Source organism: Scyliorhinus torazame, chromosome 2 (genome assembly GCF_047496885.1).
Source record: "Scyliorhinus torazame isolate Kashiwa2021f chromosome 2, sScyTor2.1, whole genome shotgun sequence".
Lineage (NCBI taxonomy): Eukaryota > Metazoa > Chordata > Chondrichthyes > Carcharhiniformes > Scyliorhinidae > Scyliorhinus > Scyliorhinus torazame.
In genome coordinates, this window is record NC_092708.1 from 196970042 (window position 1) to 196986581 (window position 16540).

Here is a 16540-nt window from a genome sequence, read left to right on the forward strand (position 1 = left end):
TCATGATTATGTCTACGGCTTGCCAACATTTACTGTTGAGACGGATCATATGCCTCTGGTCCATTTCATCCAAAAGGACCTGAACGACATGACGCCTCGTTTGCAGAGAATTCTGCTCAAACTCCGGAGGTATGATTTCAATTTGGTGTACACACCTGGCAAGGACCTAATCATCGCCGATGCATTGTCCCGCTCCGCCAACTCACCCAGTGAATCACTGGAGATCATCCAGCACATTGAATTGCAGGTACAACTATGTGCAACCACTCTCCCGGCAACAGATGAGAAGATCATTCTCGTCCGAGAAGAGATGGCCAAAGACCCCCTGTTGCAGCGAGTCATCCACAACCTCAGCAATGGCTGGCAGAAAGGGCAATGCCCTCAATTCTACAACATCAAGGACGACCTGACGCTGATCGACGGCATCCTGCTCAAGCGGGACAGGATAGTCACCCGCTACATCTCCAGAGCATGGTGCTGCAGCAGATTCATGAGGGACACCTGGGCGTAGAAAAGTGCAGACGCAGGGCCCAGTAAGCTGTCTACTGGCCCGTCATCAACCAGGACATCACGGACATGGTCCTGAACTGCAAAACCTGTCAGAGGTTCCGACCAGCGCAGAGCAAGGAGATGCTCCAACCACATGACCTAGAGACCTCTCCGTTGTCCAAGGTTGGCATTGACCTATTCCACACGAATGGTCACGATTATATCTTAATCATCGATTACTTTTCGAACTATCCCGAGGTGCTGAAGCTGCCAGACCTCACCTCACCGACCGTCATCAAAGCGTGTAAAGAGACATTCTCACAGCATGTCATCCCGAACACCGTCATGAGCGACAATGGTCCCTGCTTCCACAGTCGAGAATGGTCTACGTTTGCCAAGAGCTACAATTTCAGGCATGTCACCTCCAGTTCGCACTATCCGCAGTCCAATGGCAAAGTTGAAAAAGGGGTGCACATCGTTAAGCAGCTCATCCGCAAGGCCTCGGACTCCGCTTCCAACATACACCTTGCACTACTTGCGTACCTGGCAACTCCCTTGTCCACTGGTATGTCGCCAGCTCAAGTGCTGATGAACAGGGACCTATGGATGACACTTCCAGCCATACACCTGCCCAACCTTGATCACCTCCCAGTGCTGCAGAAGATGCAGCAGCTTCGCGACAGCCAGAAGCAGGGCTATGACGCACATGACGATCTGGACGTGCTATCCCCGGCAGACACGGTCAGGATCAAGATACCGGGTGGTGGGTGGTCTGCTCCGGCTGTCGTTGTTCGACAGGCCGCGCCCAGATCCTATGTCATACGTATGGCTGATGGGTCCATTGTGCGAAGGAATCGAAGGGTTAGCGAAACGTTGCTTGCCCACAACCACTTTCCCCTCCATTTCTACATGTTGAATTGCCACCTCCAGACCTGTAGCCACCTGGGTTGGCCACTTCCCGACGTAAAATGGAGAACAGCAAAGGCTGAAGGGAAATTCAGCCAACACAGGCAAAAACTAGCAGGTGCAAATTTACTGTGTATTAGACTCTGCAAAAGCCCAGACAGCATCGATACCAGCAACCATCGGCATAATAATGTAGCAGCCATCTACATACTAATGAGCGATCCCCGGGAACAATCAAAACATTTAAGGTAAACAAGGCCAAGCCAGACTCCTCGGCGCCAGCAGGAGCCAACACAAAAGAGGTTAACGGATACCTAAAGACCGCCCAATGATCAGGGAACCGCTCCAGCATTGGAGAAATTGAACCAAGCGATTGGAACGAAGTCCAATCACTTGAAACCAGGTACGGGGTCCGCCCCGAAGGGCGGGAAGCCCCTGGAGACTATAAAGTAAAGCCTCCAAGTTCAAATCGTCCTTCTTGACAGGGTCACTCAGCAACGCGAACCAACCCTTGACAGTCTTGTTGCCTCCAAGCAAGTAAGTCTCAAGTCAACGCTCGCTACGAGATAGGCGCTCCTAGCTACCAGTCCATACCAGCTTTGAATCCCGCAGACTCAGGACCTGAACGCAAGGCCATTTGTTCCCCTGACCTGGTGGGCCAGTCCGAAGCTAAGTATAGGCCTGTTAGTGATAGAAATAGCCTAGAAAGTAGAGAAAGTATGAGTAGCGATTTACTGTGTATAATAAACGTGCTTTTATTTGAATCTTACTGATTGGTGTATTGAGTTATTGATCATTACTTGAACTTGAACCTCGTGGCAGTATCATAAAGATACCTGGCGACTCTCGAGCAAAGGTTATAAAACAAAGCCAATTGAACCAAGCAAAAGTTAGCAACACCTCGAACCACCAGGCCACCAGTCGTGCCTCCCACTCGCCTGTCAAGACACCGTCATCCCCTCCACCACCTCTCCGGCGGTCGACGAGGACGCAAGTCTCAGAGACTGGACTTATGAGCATTTGTTTTGTTTGTTCTGTTCTGTATTCCTCAGTCAGTCACATTAGACAGACACATTCACATGTATATACATCTAAAAAAAAAGGGAGATGTCATGATATGCAAACATGCAACTAATGAACACTCAGAATAGGACACAACCAATGGGTAGTCAGGACACTCAGAGGTGGCATCACCACAAGGGGGCATGACATGAACACTATAAAAGGGATGAGGCACTGACACCCTGCCTCTTTCCACAGGCAGACATCTAGAGAGTTAGACAGGGTTGATCGGCAGCATCACACCCCAGCACGTGGCTTAGAGCAAGCTGGTACAGTTAGACTGAGTTACTACAGTTAGATTATCAGAGAGTCTAACTCATTTGAGAACTGTGTTAATAGTTCAATAAACACGTTGAACTCAATTCAGAGTCTGGAGCAACCTTTAGTTAAGACTGCATCAAGTAGCAGCCTGTGTTATCCGAAGCAGCATAACACAACATTCGGTACTCTAAATTTACTTTTAAAAAAAATAGAATGCAACCTCTGTCAAAGTTGGTCATGTGTTCTCGAAGGCCTGGTGTGAACGTGATGGCTCTGTGCCAAAACCGACTACTTTAACCACATCTTTATGATTCATAGATATAGCTCTGCAAGCACGGGTCAAGCCATTGCTCAAATTATCCTGTTTTACGTGTTCACTGAGGCAATAAGAGTCGAGTCATCCCATGATGGAGGCGTTGTGAGCAAACTGCATGTCTGTTCTAAATAATGACCAGAAATGGGCAATTTCCAGCGAGGGGTAACTGGGCAGTGATGACAAGTGAGAACACTCGAGGGAAGCTTCGGAGACACATGTACATGCAGTTTGCAAGTAGCTATTTCAATGCAGGAGCAGTGAGAGAGATGGATTTGATAGCTACCTCAACTCTGCACAGAGGTCCTACAAAGCTTTGACCCTTCTGGAAATAAAAACAATCACCAGCCAAGAAACCAACTAGAAATGCATTTCACCCAGGAGCTCTACTGAGTAGCATTACTCGACTGAGTAATACGACACAGTAGTATTATTCTACTGAGTAATACTACACAGTAGTATTATTCTACTGAGTAATACTACACATTATGTATTTTATGTTTGCCCCATGTATTTTCTTTTCATGTACAGAATGATCTGTCTGAACTGTATGAAGAACAATACTTTTCATTGTACCTCGGTACACGTGACAAAAAACAAATCCAATCCAATCCCAAAGCTATTTACTCCTCCTAGGTGTTACCCACTCCTATTCTGACCGCTGTTTACATGCGTATTTCAGCAATGCCCATTATTCCTACATGATATGGCAATGCTCCAGATCCTCACAAAGTGAGGCAATACTCACAGCAAATATATTAGACCGTCGCTTGGACTGCTTTCGAACAGGAGTTGGAGTGTTAGAGGTTTGTGGAATGTCTATTCGTAGCTCCTTTTGACTTGTGCTGGGTGTGGAAGGGACAGAAGAGGAGTAATCGCTCAAACTTCCTCCACCGTTACTTGTCTAGAAGGCAGAGAAGGAAGCAATTAAAGACAGGCAGGAAACTGTCCATGTATTGTTCAAGGCATATGCAGGTTAGACCGTCAGCCAGCCATGGCTCAATGAGTCATGTGCCCGACTCAAGCTGAAGGTCATGGGTTCAAGTCCCATTCTAGAGGCTTGAGCACTAAATCCAGGCGGCTGAGGCTCCCGCTGCAGTACCGAGGGAGTGCCTCTGTGAAGGAAGTGCTGTCTTTCAGACGAAACAAAGACCCCCTTCTGCCTTCTCAGGTGGGAATATGTTGCATTTTTGACATTACAAGAATGACTACGCTTCAGTCAGCGTACTTAAGTGCAAAAATGTGAAAACACAAAATTGCTGTACAGACCAGGCAGCATCTGTGGAGATTAACTTGAGTTCATGTTTCAGATTTAAAAAAAAAAGAATTTAGAGTACCCAATTCTTTTTATTCCAATTAAGGGGCAATTTAGCATGGCCAATTCACCTACGCTGCACCTCTTTTTGGGTTGTGGGGCAAGACCCACGCAGTCATGGGAAAATGTGCAAACTCCACACGGGCCAGGATCGAACCTGGGTCCTCGGCACCATGAGGTAGCAGTGCTAACCACTGTGCCACCATGCCGCCCAAAACGACCTTTACCAGAAATGTTCACCAGAACAGCGATTAGAAGCCCTGGTCAATCAATTCTACCTCCTCGAAGGGCAATGAAACCCCTCTGCCACATCCTCATTGCCAGGCCAAATCAGCAAATTCAAAACGGAACTGGAACCAAATCTTGAACATGCCTGCTCTGCTCAGAAAGAGGCCAATTGGCCCATCAAGCTTATGCCGGCTATTTTCATAGAATTTCATAGAATTTACAGTGCAGGCGGCGGCCAATCGGCCCATCGAGTCTGCACCGGCCCTTGGAAAGGGCATCCTACCCAAGCCCACACCTCCACCCTCCCCGTAATCCAGTAACCCTACCCAAACGTTTTGAACACCAAGGGCAATTCAGCATGGCCAATCCACCTAACCTGCACATCTTTGGACTGTGGGAGGAAACCGGAGCACCCGGAGGAAACCCACAGATTCAGGGAGAACGTGCAGACTCCGCACAGCCAGTGACCGAGCGGGGAATCGAACCAGGGACCCTGGAGCTGTGAAGCAACTGTACTAACCACTATGCTACCGTGCTGCCACTTTGAAGAAGTTAGCCCCACTCTTTCCCTAACCTAACCACTTGTTGGGTAACCATAAATTCTAACCACTTGTTGGGTAAAAAAATGTTTTTCCTCAGGTCGCCTCTGATTCTTTTGTCAACCAGCTTAAATCAGTGCCCTTAGTTATCAACCTTCTAGCCTCTTGAAACAGTTTTGCTTTATTCTATCTAAACCCTTCAGGATTTTAAACAATGTGTAAGGTGTTAGCTTCACTTTGAGCTATCCTGGAGACCCCAGAGTTCAATCAGTTTTCCAAATGGACTACGCTGTGCTTCAACCCATAGGTTCAAACCTTGAAGTGGATACCGATCCAGACAAATTGGGGAGAATGGCATTGTCCTGCAGCATGCTGTTTGCTTGTTTCTTTAGATAGGTTCTCCACATTCATTCGTCCTCCCCTGAACCCGCCCTGGACCACATACCTGGCTGGCGTGAACGGCAGAGACCTGTGCAGAACACACTGACGAGTGGCTTGGGGAATTGGGCAGTGACTTGCATGGTCCAATAGAGAGTTGTTGCTTCTTCCGCGTGGCCACTATCTTTTGGGCAACTGTTAAAAGGAGGAAGGTAGAAAAAGAACAGGTTTAAGCTGCAGTGTTTCAACTTGTTTGATCCTGAGACGTGAGTTAACAAGCTTGAGTGCAGTGCTGAGGGAGTGCTGCCCTGATAGAGGTGCCCTGTCAGATAAGACATCAAACCATCTGCTCACCCAAGTGGACATTAAAGATCCCGTGGCGCTATTATGAAGAGGAACAACAGAATTTGCACCCAGTAACCTGGTCAAATTTTATCCTTCAACCAACTAAAAACAGATTATCCAGTCATTAGCACACTGCTGTTTATGGGATCTTGCTGTGCACAAGTTGGCTGTCCCGTTTCCGACAATACAACAGTCACCACACTTCAAAATCACGTCATTGGCTGTGAAGTATTCTGGGGCATCCTGAGGTCATGAGAGGCGCTATACAAATGTAAGTTTGTCTTTGTTTGGAATGTTTCAATAGGTTCTTTAAGGAAGATCTAAAGGTGACAAATTGCAAAGGCAAATACGCTATTTTTATTATAAAAACAGAAAGCAGGAAGGGGGGGCTAGGGAATGGGGGGTAGGGGGAGATAGTTTAGTTTAGACGGGATCAGCGAGTGGAGGAGGAGGGACTGGGGAACCGTTTGTGTAAGCCATGTTGGCTGGGTATGGTTGTTGGTTGGGGGGGGGGGTATTATTTACGGAGTTATTTTTGCATTTGAAATTGTTGTTAAAAAATAACAAATTGCGAAATAAAATGGTTTTTTTTGAAAAACAGAAAGCAGGGCAGCATGGTGGCGCAGTGGTTAGCACTACTCCCTAACAGTGCCAGGGACCCAGGTTCGATACCGGCCCTGGGTCACGTTTGTGTGGAGTATGCACATTCTCCCCGTGTCTGCGTGGGTTTCACTCAAAGGTTTGCAGGGCATGTAGATTGGCCACGCTAAGTTGCCTCTTAATTAGAAAAAAAAATTGGGTACTCTAAATCTATTAAAAAAATAAAGCAATAACAGAAAGCACTTGGAAAACTCAGCAGGTCTGGCAGCATCAACGGAGAGAGAAACAGGCTTCATGTTTCAAGTTCAAGTCCACGGTGATTCCTCTTCGGAACTGAAGGGAGGTAGAAATGTTATGTGTTCCATGCTGTTGAAAAAGGGAAAGTGTCAGGTGGAGAAAAAAGGGAAGGTCAGGGATGGGTTAGAAGGTGAGAGATGTCATGGAGCAAAAGGCAAAATGAGTGAGAATGTTTGTGGCAAAGGAACAAAGCATTGGCCCAGAGTAGGTGTTAATAGCACTGTCTGAAAGCATAATAGCAAAACGTGTTAAAACGAAAGTCAGTGCTGTGCTCCTTCTGTACCGCACCATCCCCCCTCCCCCAGCCAAATTCAGAACACCACGATCCTGAGGGAGGTGAAATTAATGCAAATGACAAGCCTAGCAAGTGCAGCTGGAACTCCAACTTAAACTGATGCTCTGCTCCACTCGGGTTATATTTTAAATAAGCCTGTATATAATTTAAGGGTGTTAAATTACACTTCTAATTGATTCATGGGATGTGAGCATCACAGGCAAGGCCGCATTCATTGACCATCATTAATTGTCCTTGAGGTGGTTGTGGTGGTCATCAATATAACTCAGAGATTAGGCCATTTCAATGGTTCGTTGAAAGCGAACCACATTGCTGTGGGTCTGGGTCACGTACAGGTCAGACCGAGTAAGGACTGCAGATTTCCTTCCCTGAAGGGCATTAATGAATCAAATGGGCTTTCATAACAATCCAATAATTTCATGGTCACCATTAATTTTTAACTTCTATTTTTGAGCCTTTTATTCCAGATTTGTTTGTACAATTTAAATTCCAAATTCTGCCATGGGGAGAATTTGAGCTCATGTCTTCAGATGATTGACCCAAGTCCCTACATTACTAGCCCAATAACATAACCATTATGCTACCACACCCTTTACATACATAACATTCATATGAATAGTGTTCCCGAAGTCTTGTGGCGGCCTGCATTTAAATATGTACAGTGTTCCCTGAGCTTTCCAAAGGCTGTACTTAAAATAGGAAAGTACAAGTTTCTACAGATACACTTGGGTCTGGTAATTGAGTCACTTTAATTATTTGAATTGTTCATTACTCTAGTGCCTGATTGTCACACAACCAGCAAAAGGTCAAGCGAAAGGAAATAAAATGACAATACATGTGACAAATGAACAGGGAGTGAAACGAGGGCAGCAGTCATTTGTGAAATCCAAAGGGTTTTGACAGGAGCAAAACAAAAACAATCAGCCAAGGCTATCCCTCACGTTCACTAGCCAGCAACTCTACTGGAAAAATGTCAACGCTTAATTCAGTGATGGGCAACCTAGGCCAGTGAGTGGGTCGCTTGAGCGGCCCTCCCTTCATATCAGTGGGCCACAAGATTGAAATCAGGCTTGTTTACTAACCATGACCCTTGAATAAGATTTAATACATTTAATACGTGCTGAACATTTCATAAGTTAGAAAATGCTTAATCGTTCATATATTAATCGAACTGTCATCAACTTTAAGTGGTAAAAACAAAATAAATATTTACGCTCGATTGGAGGCCAGGGAGCGCGCGACTCCCACAGTCACTGTTGTGTACAATCAGCATACACCTCACTTCACTTGCCCTTACTTTACATGCTCAGCACTTCAGTCATATTGATAGGAAAAAATGATGTGGATGGAAAACAGCGGAATGTGGCGCGCGTGGGCAACAGCCAACAAAATGCCTTGTGTCACACTCAGAACCCTGATGGGCCACATATGGCTCCCGGGCCACAGGTTGCCCACCATTGGTTCAATTCAACCTGGGATGCAAGCATCGCTCGCCAGACCGGCATTTTCTTCCCACCTCTGATTGACCTTGAGGTGGTGTTGTGAGCCACCTTCTTGAACCACTGCAGTCCATGTGGTGAAGGTTTTGTTAGGCAGAGGGTTTCAAGATTTTGGTCCAGCGGCACTGAACAAACAGTGAAATACCTCTTAAGTGACCATATACAAGAGGCACTGCAGCAACTCATCAAGCCTCCTTTGACAGCACCTTCTAAACCTCCAACTGCTATCATCAGAAGGAAAACGGCAGCAGATACCTGGGGAACCACCACCTGGAAGTTCCCCTCCGAGCCACTCACCATCTTGACTTGACTTGGAAATATATCACCGTTCCTTCACTAACCCTCAGTCAAAATCCTGGAACATCCTCCCTAACAGCACAGTGGGTGTTCCTACATCACATGGACTGCAGCGGGTCAAGAAGGTGGATCACCACCATCTTCTCAAGGGCAATTAGGGATGGGAAACAAATGCTGGCCTAGCCAGTGACGTCCACATCCTCTGAAAGAATATATTTTGATTCGTGTTTGACTTGCGACGGCCAGCCTGGCTGCTCTCGTTGGTGGAAGTCATGGGATTGGGAAATGCTGTGGAATGTGAAAGTGGATCTGATGTTAAATCAGGATTAGATGTACCAGAAATGGCTCGATAGCTTGCTGGCAGCGACTGCTTTTGGGGGCACCCGTGTGGAATGGGTTGGGCAAAGTTATCAGTGGGTTAGCTGGTAGCTGTGACCCAGTGGGAGCCAGGTCTTTCAAGAGAGAAGGAAGAAAATAATTGAGGATGAAAGACAAAACATATTTTAAAATTAGGAAATGTACAGGATTCTAGAGTGGGCAAAGAATAAAGGTGAGGCTGCCACATGGGAAAGAAGAGTTAAGGGTTCCTCAACTACTTTCTTCATTAAATCTGTCATTTCCTTGCACTTTCCATTTTGGAATTCCTTCCTCTTGGTTCCCATGCAGTTTATCGGAGCCTGTGCTATGTTAAGCCCAGCTTGGATACCACTCTGTGGGTTAACCTTCTCGAGAGCAATTAGGGATGGACAATAATTGCTGCTCTTGCCATCAATGCTCACATCCCATGAACACTTTGTTTAAAAACTCTAAAACGGGGGGAACTATGTGTTGCACACCGCTAATTCACTAATGGTGTCAATATGATTTACCCACACAGAAAGCTGCCATGTTACTGTCTGCCGAGTTGTGGACTAGAGCGGGATGTGCACCACTATCTCCCTACAACTGCACGCGTCAGATGTGTCGGGTTGCCAACCCTCCTGGATTGGCCTGAAGTCTCCAGGAATTGAAGATCAATCTCCAGGACACTGCTGTGTGTGACCCTGGGGAAATGTCACTGGGACAGTTAAAAAAAATTGTTTTGTCACTTTATTTCTCTTTACCAGTTAAAAAAGTATTGAAAATGGGGGAAGAAAAGGCTGCTTTGGCTGACGGTCAAGCATCATCCAATGGGGTAATGAGTTTGCTTTCCGATTGGCGTAGGAAGGCCGAGCGTCACAAGGATGGATGTGTTGGCCGACTAATGGTTGGAATGTGGAGTCATGTGATGAAACCTCCAGCTATTTGCAATTGGCATAGCTCCTTTTGTGGGCCCCAAAATAATTTCAATGCTAAGTCCCAACGCAAGAAAGTCATATTTTCTCTAAATGATGGACCATCTCTATAATCTCCTCTAGCCCTAAACCAATGCAATCTAAACAGCATGGCCTGAAAATTTGTACACAGACCGGCTGGCCCCTTTATGTTATCACGTGTACGCGGTTGCACAAAGAAACATAGGGTCTGCACACTTTTAAAAAGTTGCTATGCAGTAAAATAAAATTAGAGGGTATGTTTCCTACAACCCTCCATGATCTCTGCACTCTTCCAACTCTGGTCTCTTGCACCCCCCCCAATTTTCCTTGTCCACCATTAGCAGCTGTGCCTTTTGACTTCGAGGTCCAAGAAACTAGAATTCCCTCTATGCACCTCCTTACCTCTCTCGCCCATCGAAGTGATCTCCTTGACAATGCTTTTGGCCACCTGTCCGTAGGACCTATGCTTTAGCACGATCCAGACAAATGTAGAAGTCTGACTTGCTTTCTGATTGCTCAGTTTTAATGGAACTCAACAATAAGGGAACATAAGAGCAGGAGCAGGTCATTCAGCCCATCGAACCTGCTCCGCCGTTCAATATCACAGCTGATCATCCACTTCACTACCTTTACATCATCGGCATTTAGAGATCTATCAATCTCTGCTTTAAACATATTCAGTGACTGAGCTTCCACAGCCTTCTGGGACAGTGAATTCCAAAAATTCACAACCCTCTGAGTGAAACAAATTCTCTTCATGATTCCCCAACCAGGGCAAATCTGCATCTGCCCTGTCTATCCCTTTAAGAATTTTAAAGGGATAGACGGGGCAGAATACCGCCCAGTTTCCCCAATCTCTTTACATAGGACAGTTCTACCATTTCGGGAACAAATCTGGCAAGGAAGACATTAATTCCCATTTGTAGCCCCAAAAGAAAAGCTGGAGTCACAAATCAGATGCCCAAGAAAACTACAGGAACCATCTGTGCCCTATCGTTCTATGTTTCCCAGCCTCCAGAACCACCTAGCTTTCATATGTACACTGATGGAATCCATAGAATAGAATCCCTCCATTCGGCCCACTGAGTCTGCACCGACTCTCCAAAAGAGCACTCTACCGAGGCCTACTCCCCCACTCTATCCCCGTAACCCCACCTAACCTTTGGGCACTATGAGTGGCCAACAGGACAGTAGAAAGAAACTGAGAGAGAGTCAGGACAAACTTGGAAAAGAACGAGGCAATTTAGGAGAAAGTCAGGAGCTACTGGGAGAGAGTAGGGACAAACAGGGAAAGAGCATGGAGAAACAAGGAGACTGTCAGCAGACTCTGGGAGAGAGTCGAGAGAAGCAAGAAGAATGGGATAATCTAGGAGAGACTCAAGGAAAAACTGGGAGAAGAATGGGAAAATCTAGGACAGAGTCGGATGAAACTGCAAGAGAAACAGATTTCTGAAGTTTCTATGCTGAGTTGCCAGATCCCTAACACTTCAGAAGTACCTTGCCAAGCTCAAACTGGCAGTATTGTAGGACAACGTTAAATCAAGCACCAAGCTAAGCTACGAACTGCCACTGCAATAGCCTATCTTGTTCAGGGTAGAATTTACATTTGTTTTCGTGAAAACCTTCACACAGAACTGCAAGCTAAAAAAGTTTAAATCTAAACCTGCTAGCGCTCTTCCAAGCTTACCAAGGCAGAGCTGTGCAAATCAATTAGTCGCACCATCATTCAGACCATTGATTGGAGCTCAATTCACAGGCAACTTAAATATTTCAACAGATAATCTCAATATTGTTGTCACTGTAGAATCATTTATTTATTGATTAAACAAGGTTCTCATGAGAATGTTAAAAGAAAACCCGCTACAAAAAGGAATTGAGGACAAGCACCGTCAGGAGGGGAAAGGTTTGCTGCTTTTTCCCCCCCTACAGTTGCTGCTATTGACATCTGTGGCTGAATTTTGAGGTCAAATGGAGGTAGGTGGTTTCTGACACAGTGCCCATCGTCAGCGAGTTTCACCAAGCCTGGGGAGGGGGGGGGGGGGGTGATCCAGCTCAATCCATTAACCATGGCAATTAAGGTCATTAAAGACTGATAGCTCATTAAGGGTCAGGTTTTCAATTCGATCAGAGTGCACACATGGTCTGCTCCCAGGGGGGACTTGGGGGCTACAAATGGGAATGAATGTCTTCCTCGCCAGATTTGTTCCCGAAATGGTAGAACTGTCCTATGTAAAGACATGTGTGGGCAAGGCTGCCAGGTAAAATTTTGTGTTGGGGTGGGATGGCCCCTGAACCAATGCAATCCAGCCTGAACTCTGCCGTAAAGAGCTGGTCATTGACTTCAGGAAGTAAAGTATCATACGCACCCCTGTCTGCATCAATGCGGCCGAGGTGGTTGACAGCTTCAAATTCCTAGGTGTGCACATTATCAACAATTTGTCCTCGTTTACCCAGGTCGACGCTGCGACCAAGAAAGCACAACGGCGCCTATATTTTCTCAGGAATCTAAGGAAATTCAGCATGTCCACATTGACTCTTACCAACTTTTATATATGCACCATAGAAAGCATCTTATGTGGCTGCATCACAGCCTGGTATGGCAACTGCTCTGGCCAAGGCCATAAGAAACTATAGAAAGTCGTAAACACAGCCCAGTCCATCACACAAACCTGCGTCCCATTCATTGATTTTGTCTGCATCTCCCGATGCCTTGGGAAAGCGGGCAGCATAATCAAAGGCCCCTCCCACCCGGCTTACTCACTCTTCCAACTTCTTCCATTGGACAGGAGATACAAAAGTCTGAGAACACGTACGAATAGATTCAAAAACAGCTTCTTTCCCGCTGTTAACAGACTCTTAAACGACCCTCTGATGGACTGATCTGATCTCTTCACACATAGAACAGAGAACATACAGTGCAGAAGGAGGCCACTTGAACCACCGAGTCTGCACCGGCCCACTTAAGCCCTCACTTCCACCCTATCCCCGTAACCCAATAACCCCTCCTAACCTTTTTGGTCACTAAGGGCAATTTATCATGGCCAATCCACCTAACCTGTACGTCTTTGGATTGTGGGAGGAAACCGGAGCACGCGGAGGAAACCCAGGCAGGCACGGGGAGAACGTGCAGACTCCGCACAGATAGTGACCCAGTTGGGAATCGAACCTGGGACCCTGGCATTGTGAAGCACAGTGCTATCCACTTGTGCTACCGTGCTACACTCCTGTATGCTTCTCCCAATGCCTGGGTCTATGTATTTACATTATGTATTTTATGTTTACCCTATGTATTTTCTTTCCATGTACGGAATGATCTGTCTGAGCTCTATGCAGGACTTTACATTTCACTGTACCTCGGTACATGTGACAATAAACAAATCCAATCCCTTCCTGAGGCACCTCTCCAACATTGCGTAACACAATGAAATGGCAGCTGCAATAATGGCTGTTGAGATCTTGTTAAATTGAGCCTGCACTTGCACAGTCCCAACTCCTCTGTGACCACTAATTGGTTGCCAAAACTGTATCCATGCCTATTAAGGGCATGCCTGCATGAAAATTAGGGCCAGGTTCTCTACCCCAGGAGCAGGTTCGTGACCCAGAAGCAGGCCATTGTTCCACCCCGGAAGGGAAATCCTGTCCTTGATTTTCCACTGCATTTGAGTAACAAAACTCCGACTCTCAGTATATTAACATAATTTACGCAGCTATCACCATCACAACTGGGCAAACTCTTACGGAAAGCCGGCCATTCTTGCTGACTGGCTTTACTGCACTTTACGCAACTTCAGTCACATTTCCTCTACTTTTATTCAATAGGAGAAACTTCCCAAAGGCACAGCACTGGCTGTAATTTTCCCGGAACTCCTCCACTTAGCCCGGATCCCATCACGTTCTGATCACAGATTCACCTACAGGAATGTTATGCCTTCAGAGAAAATTCCATTGAGGGCTAGACCCATTCACTGCAATTCACTGCATGCATCTTACACCTTGGCTCATTGCTGAAATGCCCCTTGAAGAGCTGGATCTGCATAACTAGCACATAATCACAGCCAGATGGGCTGGAAATTCTATGTGCTTTCTCACATTTTTGGCTAATCCCAGAGAGTCACCACACTGGGTGATGAAAGTAAACATTAAAGTATGCTTCAGTCCATTTTGGCTCACTGAAACTCACACTGTTTCCTCACTTTAAATGGCAGGGAAACACAAATTATTCACTAAATAAGCCCTACCCTGACAGGTTAGGTGACATGTTGTGGAACTCCAACACACTGCACATTGGGTGTGTGCATGCTTATAATCCATATTAAATCGCCACCCACTGTTGTGCCAGTGCAAAGAGGAGAGCAGGTTCCATCACTCAGAGTTGGTACAAAGAAATAGAATCAGGTGTTGGCCATACAGGCCCTCAAACTCGCTCTGCCGTTCAATGAGATTATTCAACCTCAATTCTACCTTCCTGCACATTCACAATATCCCTCGATTCCCTTCCAAGTTCAAATACCAATCAATCTCAGCCTTGAGTATACTCAATGACTAAGCTTCCACAGCTCTCTGGGGTTAGACAATTCCAAAAATTCGCAACCCCCTGGGTGGAGGAATTTCTCATCTCCGTCTTAAATGGTTGAGAGCCCCCCTTCCCCACCCCAAATCATGTGGAACACAGGAACACTTGGTGTGGTTTGAGGTCTTTGGTAAATAATCCTGGCTCAGTCAGGACTGTGATGGTGATATGGGAGCTTTAGGAAACCAGGAGAGTAATTCACCTCCTGATTGCTGTCCAGCGACAGTGTGTGAGATCCTTGGAATGGGACATGGTCAAGTTTAGATATGATGACCCCAGAATAAGCAGTACGCCAACATTCACTTAATCAAGACTCAGCCAAGAATGATATCCTCCAAATACTGTTCAGTTTTACATGAAATTAGGCAGCACGATGGCGCAGTGGGTTAGCACTGCGGCCTCACAGCGCTGAGGTCCCAGGTTCAATCCCGGCTGTGGGTCACTGTCCGTGTGGGAGTTTGCATATTCTCCCCGTGTTTGCGTGGGTTTCGCCCCCACAACCCAAAAATATGCAAGCTAGGTAGATTGGCCACGCTAAATTACCCCTTAATTGGAAAAAATGAATTGGGTACTCTAAATGTAAAAAAAAAAATTTTGTTTTAATTTCTTACAGGAAATTGCTGATGGTTTCACTATAATGACTAAAGAAATCATACGGGCAGCATGGTAGCGCCTCTGCCCCATGGTGCCGAGGACCCGGTTCGACAACGGCCCCAGGTTACTGCCTGTGTGGAGTTTGTACATTCTCCACGTGTCTGGGTGGGTCTCACCCCCAGAACCCAAAGATGTGCAGGTTAGGTGGATTGGCCACGCTAAATTGCCCCTTAATTGGGGGGGGGGGGGAAAATTGGATATTTAAATTTTTTTTTAAAATTAAAGAAATCATTATTCTTTGATAAAAATTGGCTTGTTTGAAAAGCCACAGTTGCGTGAAGCTGTGTTAGCCATTTCATGTAATTTTGATTAACTAAAATGCTTGCTGAAGTCCGGTAGTGTGTGAACAAAAGAGGCGCCTGGAGTGAACAATACCTGGTTTATCAATGGCCATTGTGAATGCTTATAAGCAGGTCTCACAGATAGTGGGATGTCATGGGAGGATGAAACTAGTCTGGGAAAGATAGATTGAGATGTGGTAAAGAAAAGATGAAAGAATATGGCCAGAGTACATGAGAAAGGCCTAAGGGACTAATGGAGGGTAGATAGACACCAAAGTTTAACCTAGAGTTTAGGCAAAGAACCTGATAGCTAATAGGGTATTTTGATATTATGTAAATCTTCTGCCTATAACTGCCGGGAGCAGGCGAAAACTGGAGGGTGGCCGTCGGACCTGCGGCCCCTCACCATTGCTGAGCAGAGGGCCCTGGATATGGTCGGTGGCCCAGAGGAAAGGGAGGTCGCCGGGTGGGTTGCGGTTTCCCACGACACGTGTGTCAACAACCCCCCCACCCCCCAATACCACCACTCCACTTTCCCCCGGCCCGTGGTCAAATCATGCATCTTGTCTTGTGTCTTGCAGGACCTGCTGGTGATGGGGCGGGTCCATTTGGAGTCCCCCGCCCCCAGCCAGTGCCACAACCGTGTGCCGAGCAGTGATGAGGAGACACAGTGTGGACGGGAGCCATATTCCTGTGATGCAAGACACCCTAGAGCTCGAGGATGACACTGATTTCCCATCACAGCTGTCTCCAACACTCTCCACCATACCAGAGACACTGCCCTTGGTTGGGCACTTTAGTGAAGAGGCTCCTGGAATACTATCTGGTGCTGATCCGGTACAGCAGGTGGAGGTAGGAACACTCGAGGGGCGGACGGTCGTAGGGTGGGCGGGTAGACCCCAGGAACTAGCTGCTG

At 46.5% G+C, this 16540-nt stretch overlaps 1 protein-coding gene across 8 annotated transcripts in view; it reads right to left on the reverse strand.

Annotated features, from left to right (window-relative positions):
- The window catches only part of agap1 (ArfGAP with GTPase domain, ankyrin repeat and PH domain 1), a 1093107-nt gene that overhangs the window by 418196 nt on the left and 658371 nt on the right, over window positions 1–16540 (reverse strand). For 7 of the 8 annotated variants that reach the window (XM_072482227.1, XM_072482220.1, XM_072482237.1 and 4 more), the window contains 2 exons: window positions 5559–5686; window positions 3780–3935 (listed from right to left, as the gene is read on the reverse strand). In XM_072482227.1, the coding sequence (XP_072338328.1) occupies window positions 3780–3935; window positions 5559–5686 (284 nt within the window). The remainder of the gene's footprint in view (window positions 1–3779; window positions 3936–5558; window positions 5687–16540) is intronic. The other variant, XM_072482209.1, reaches the window with a different exon arrangement.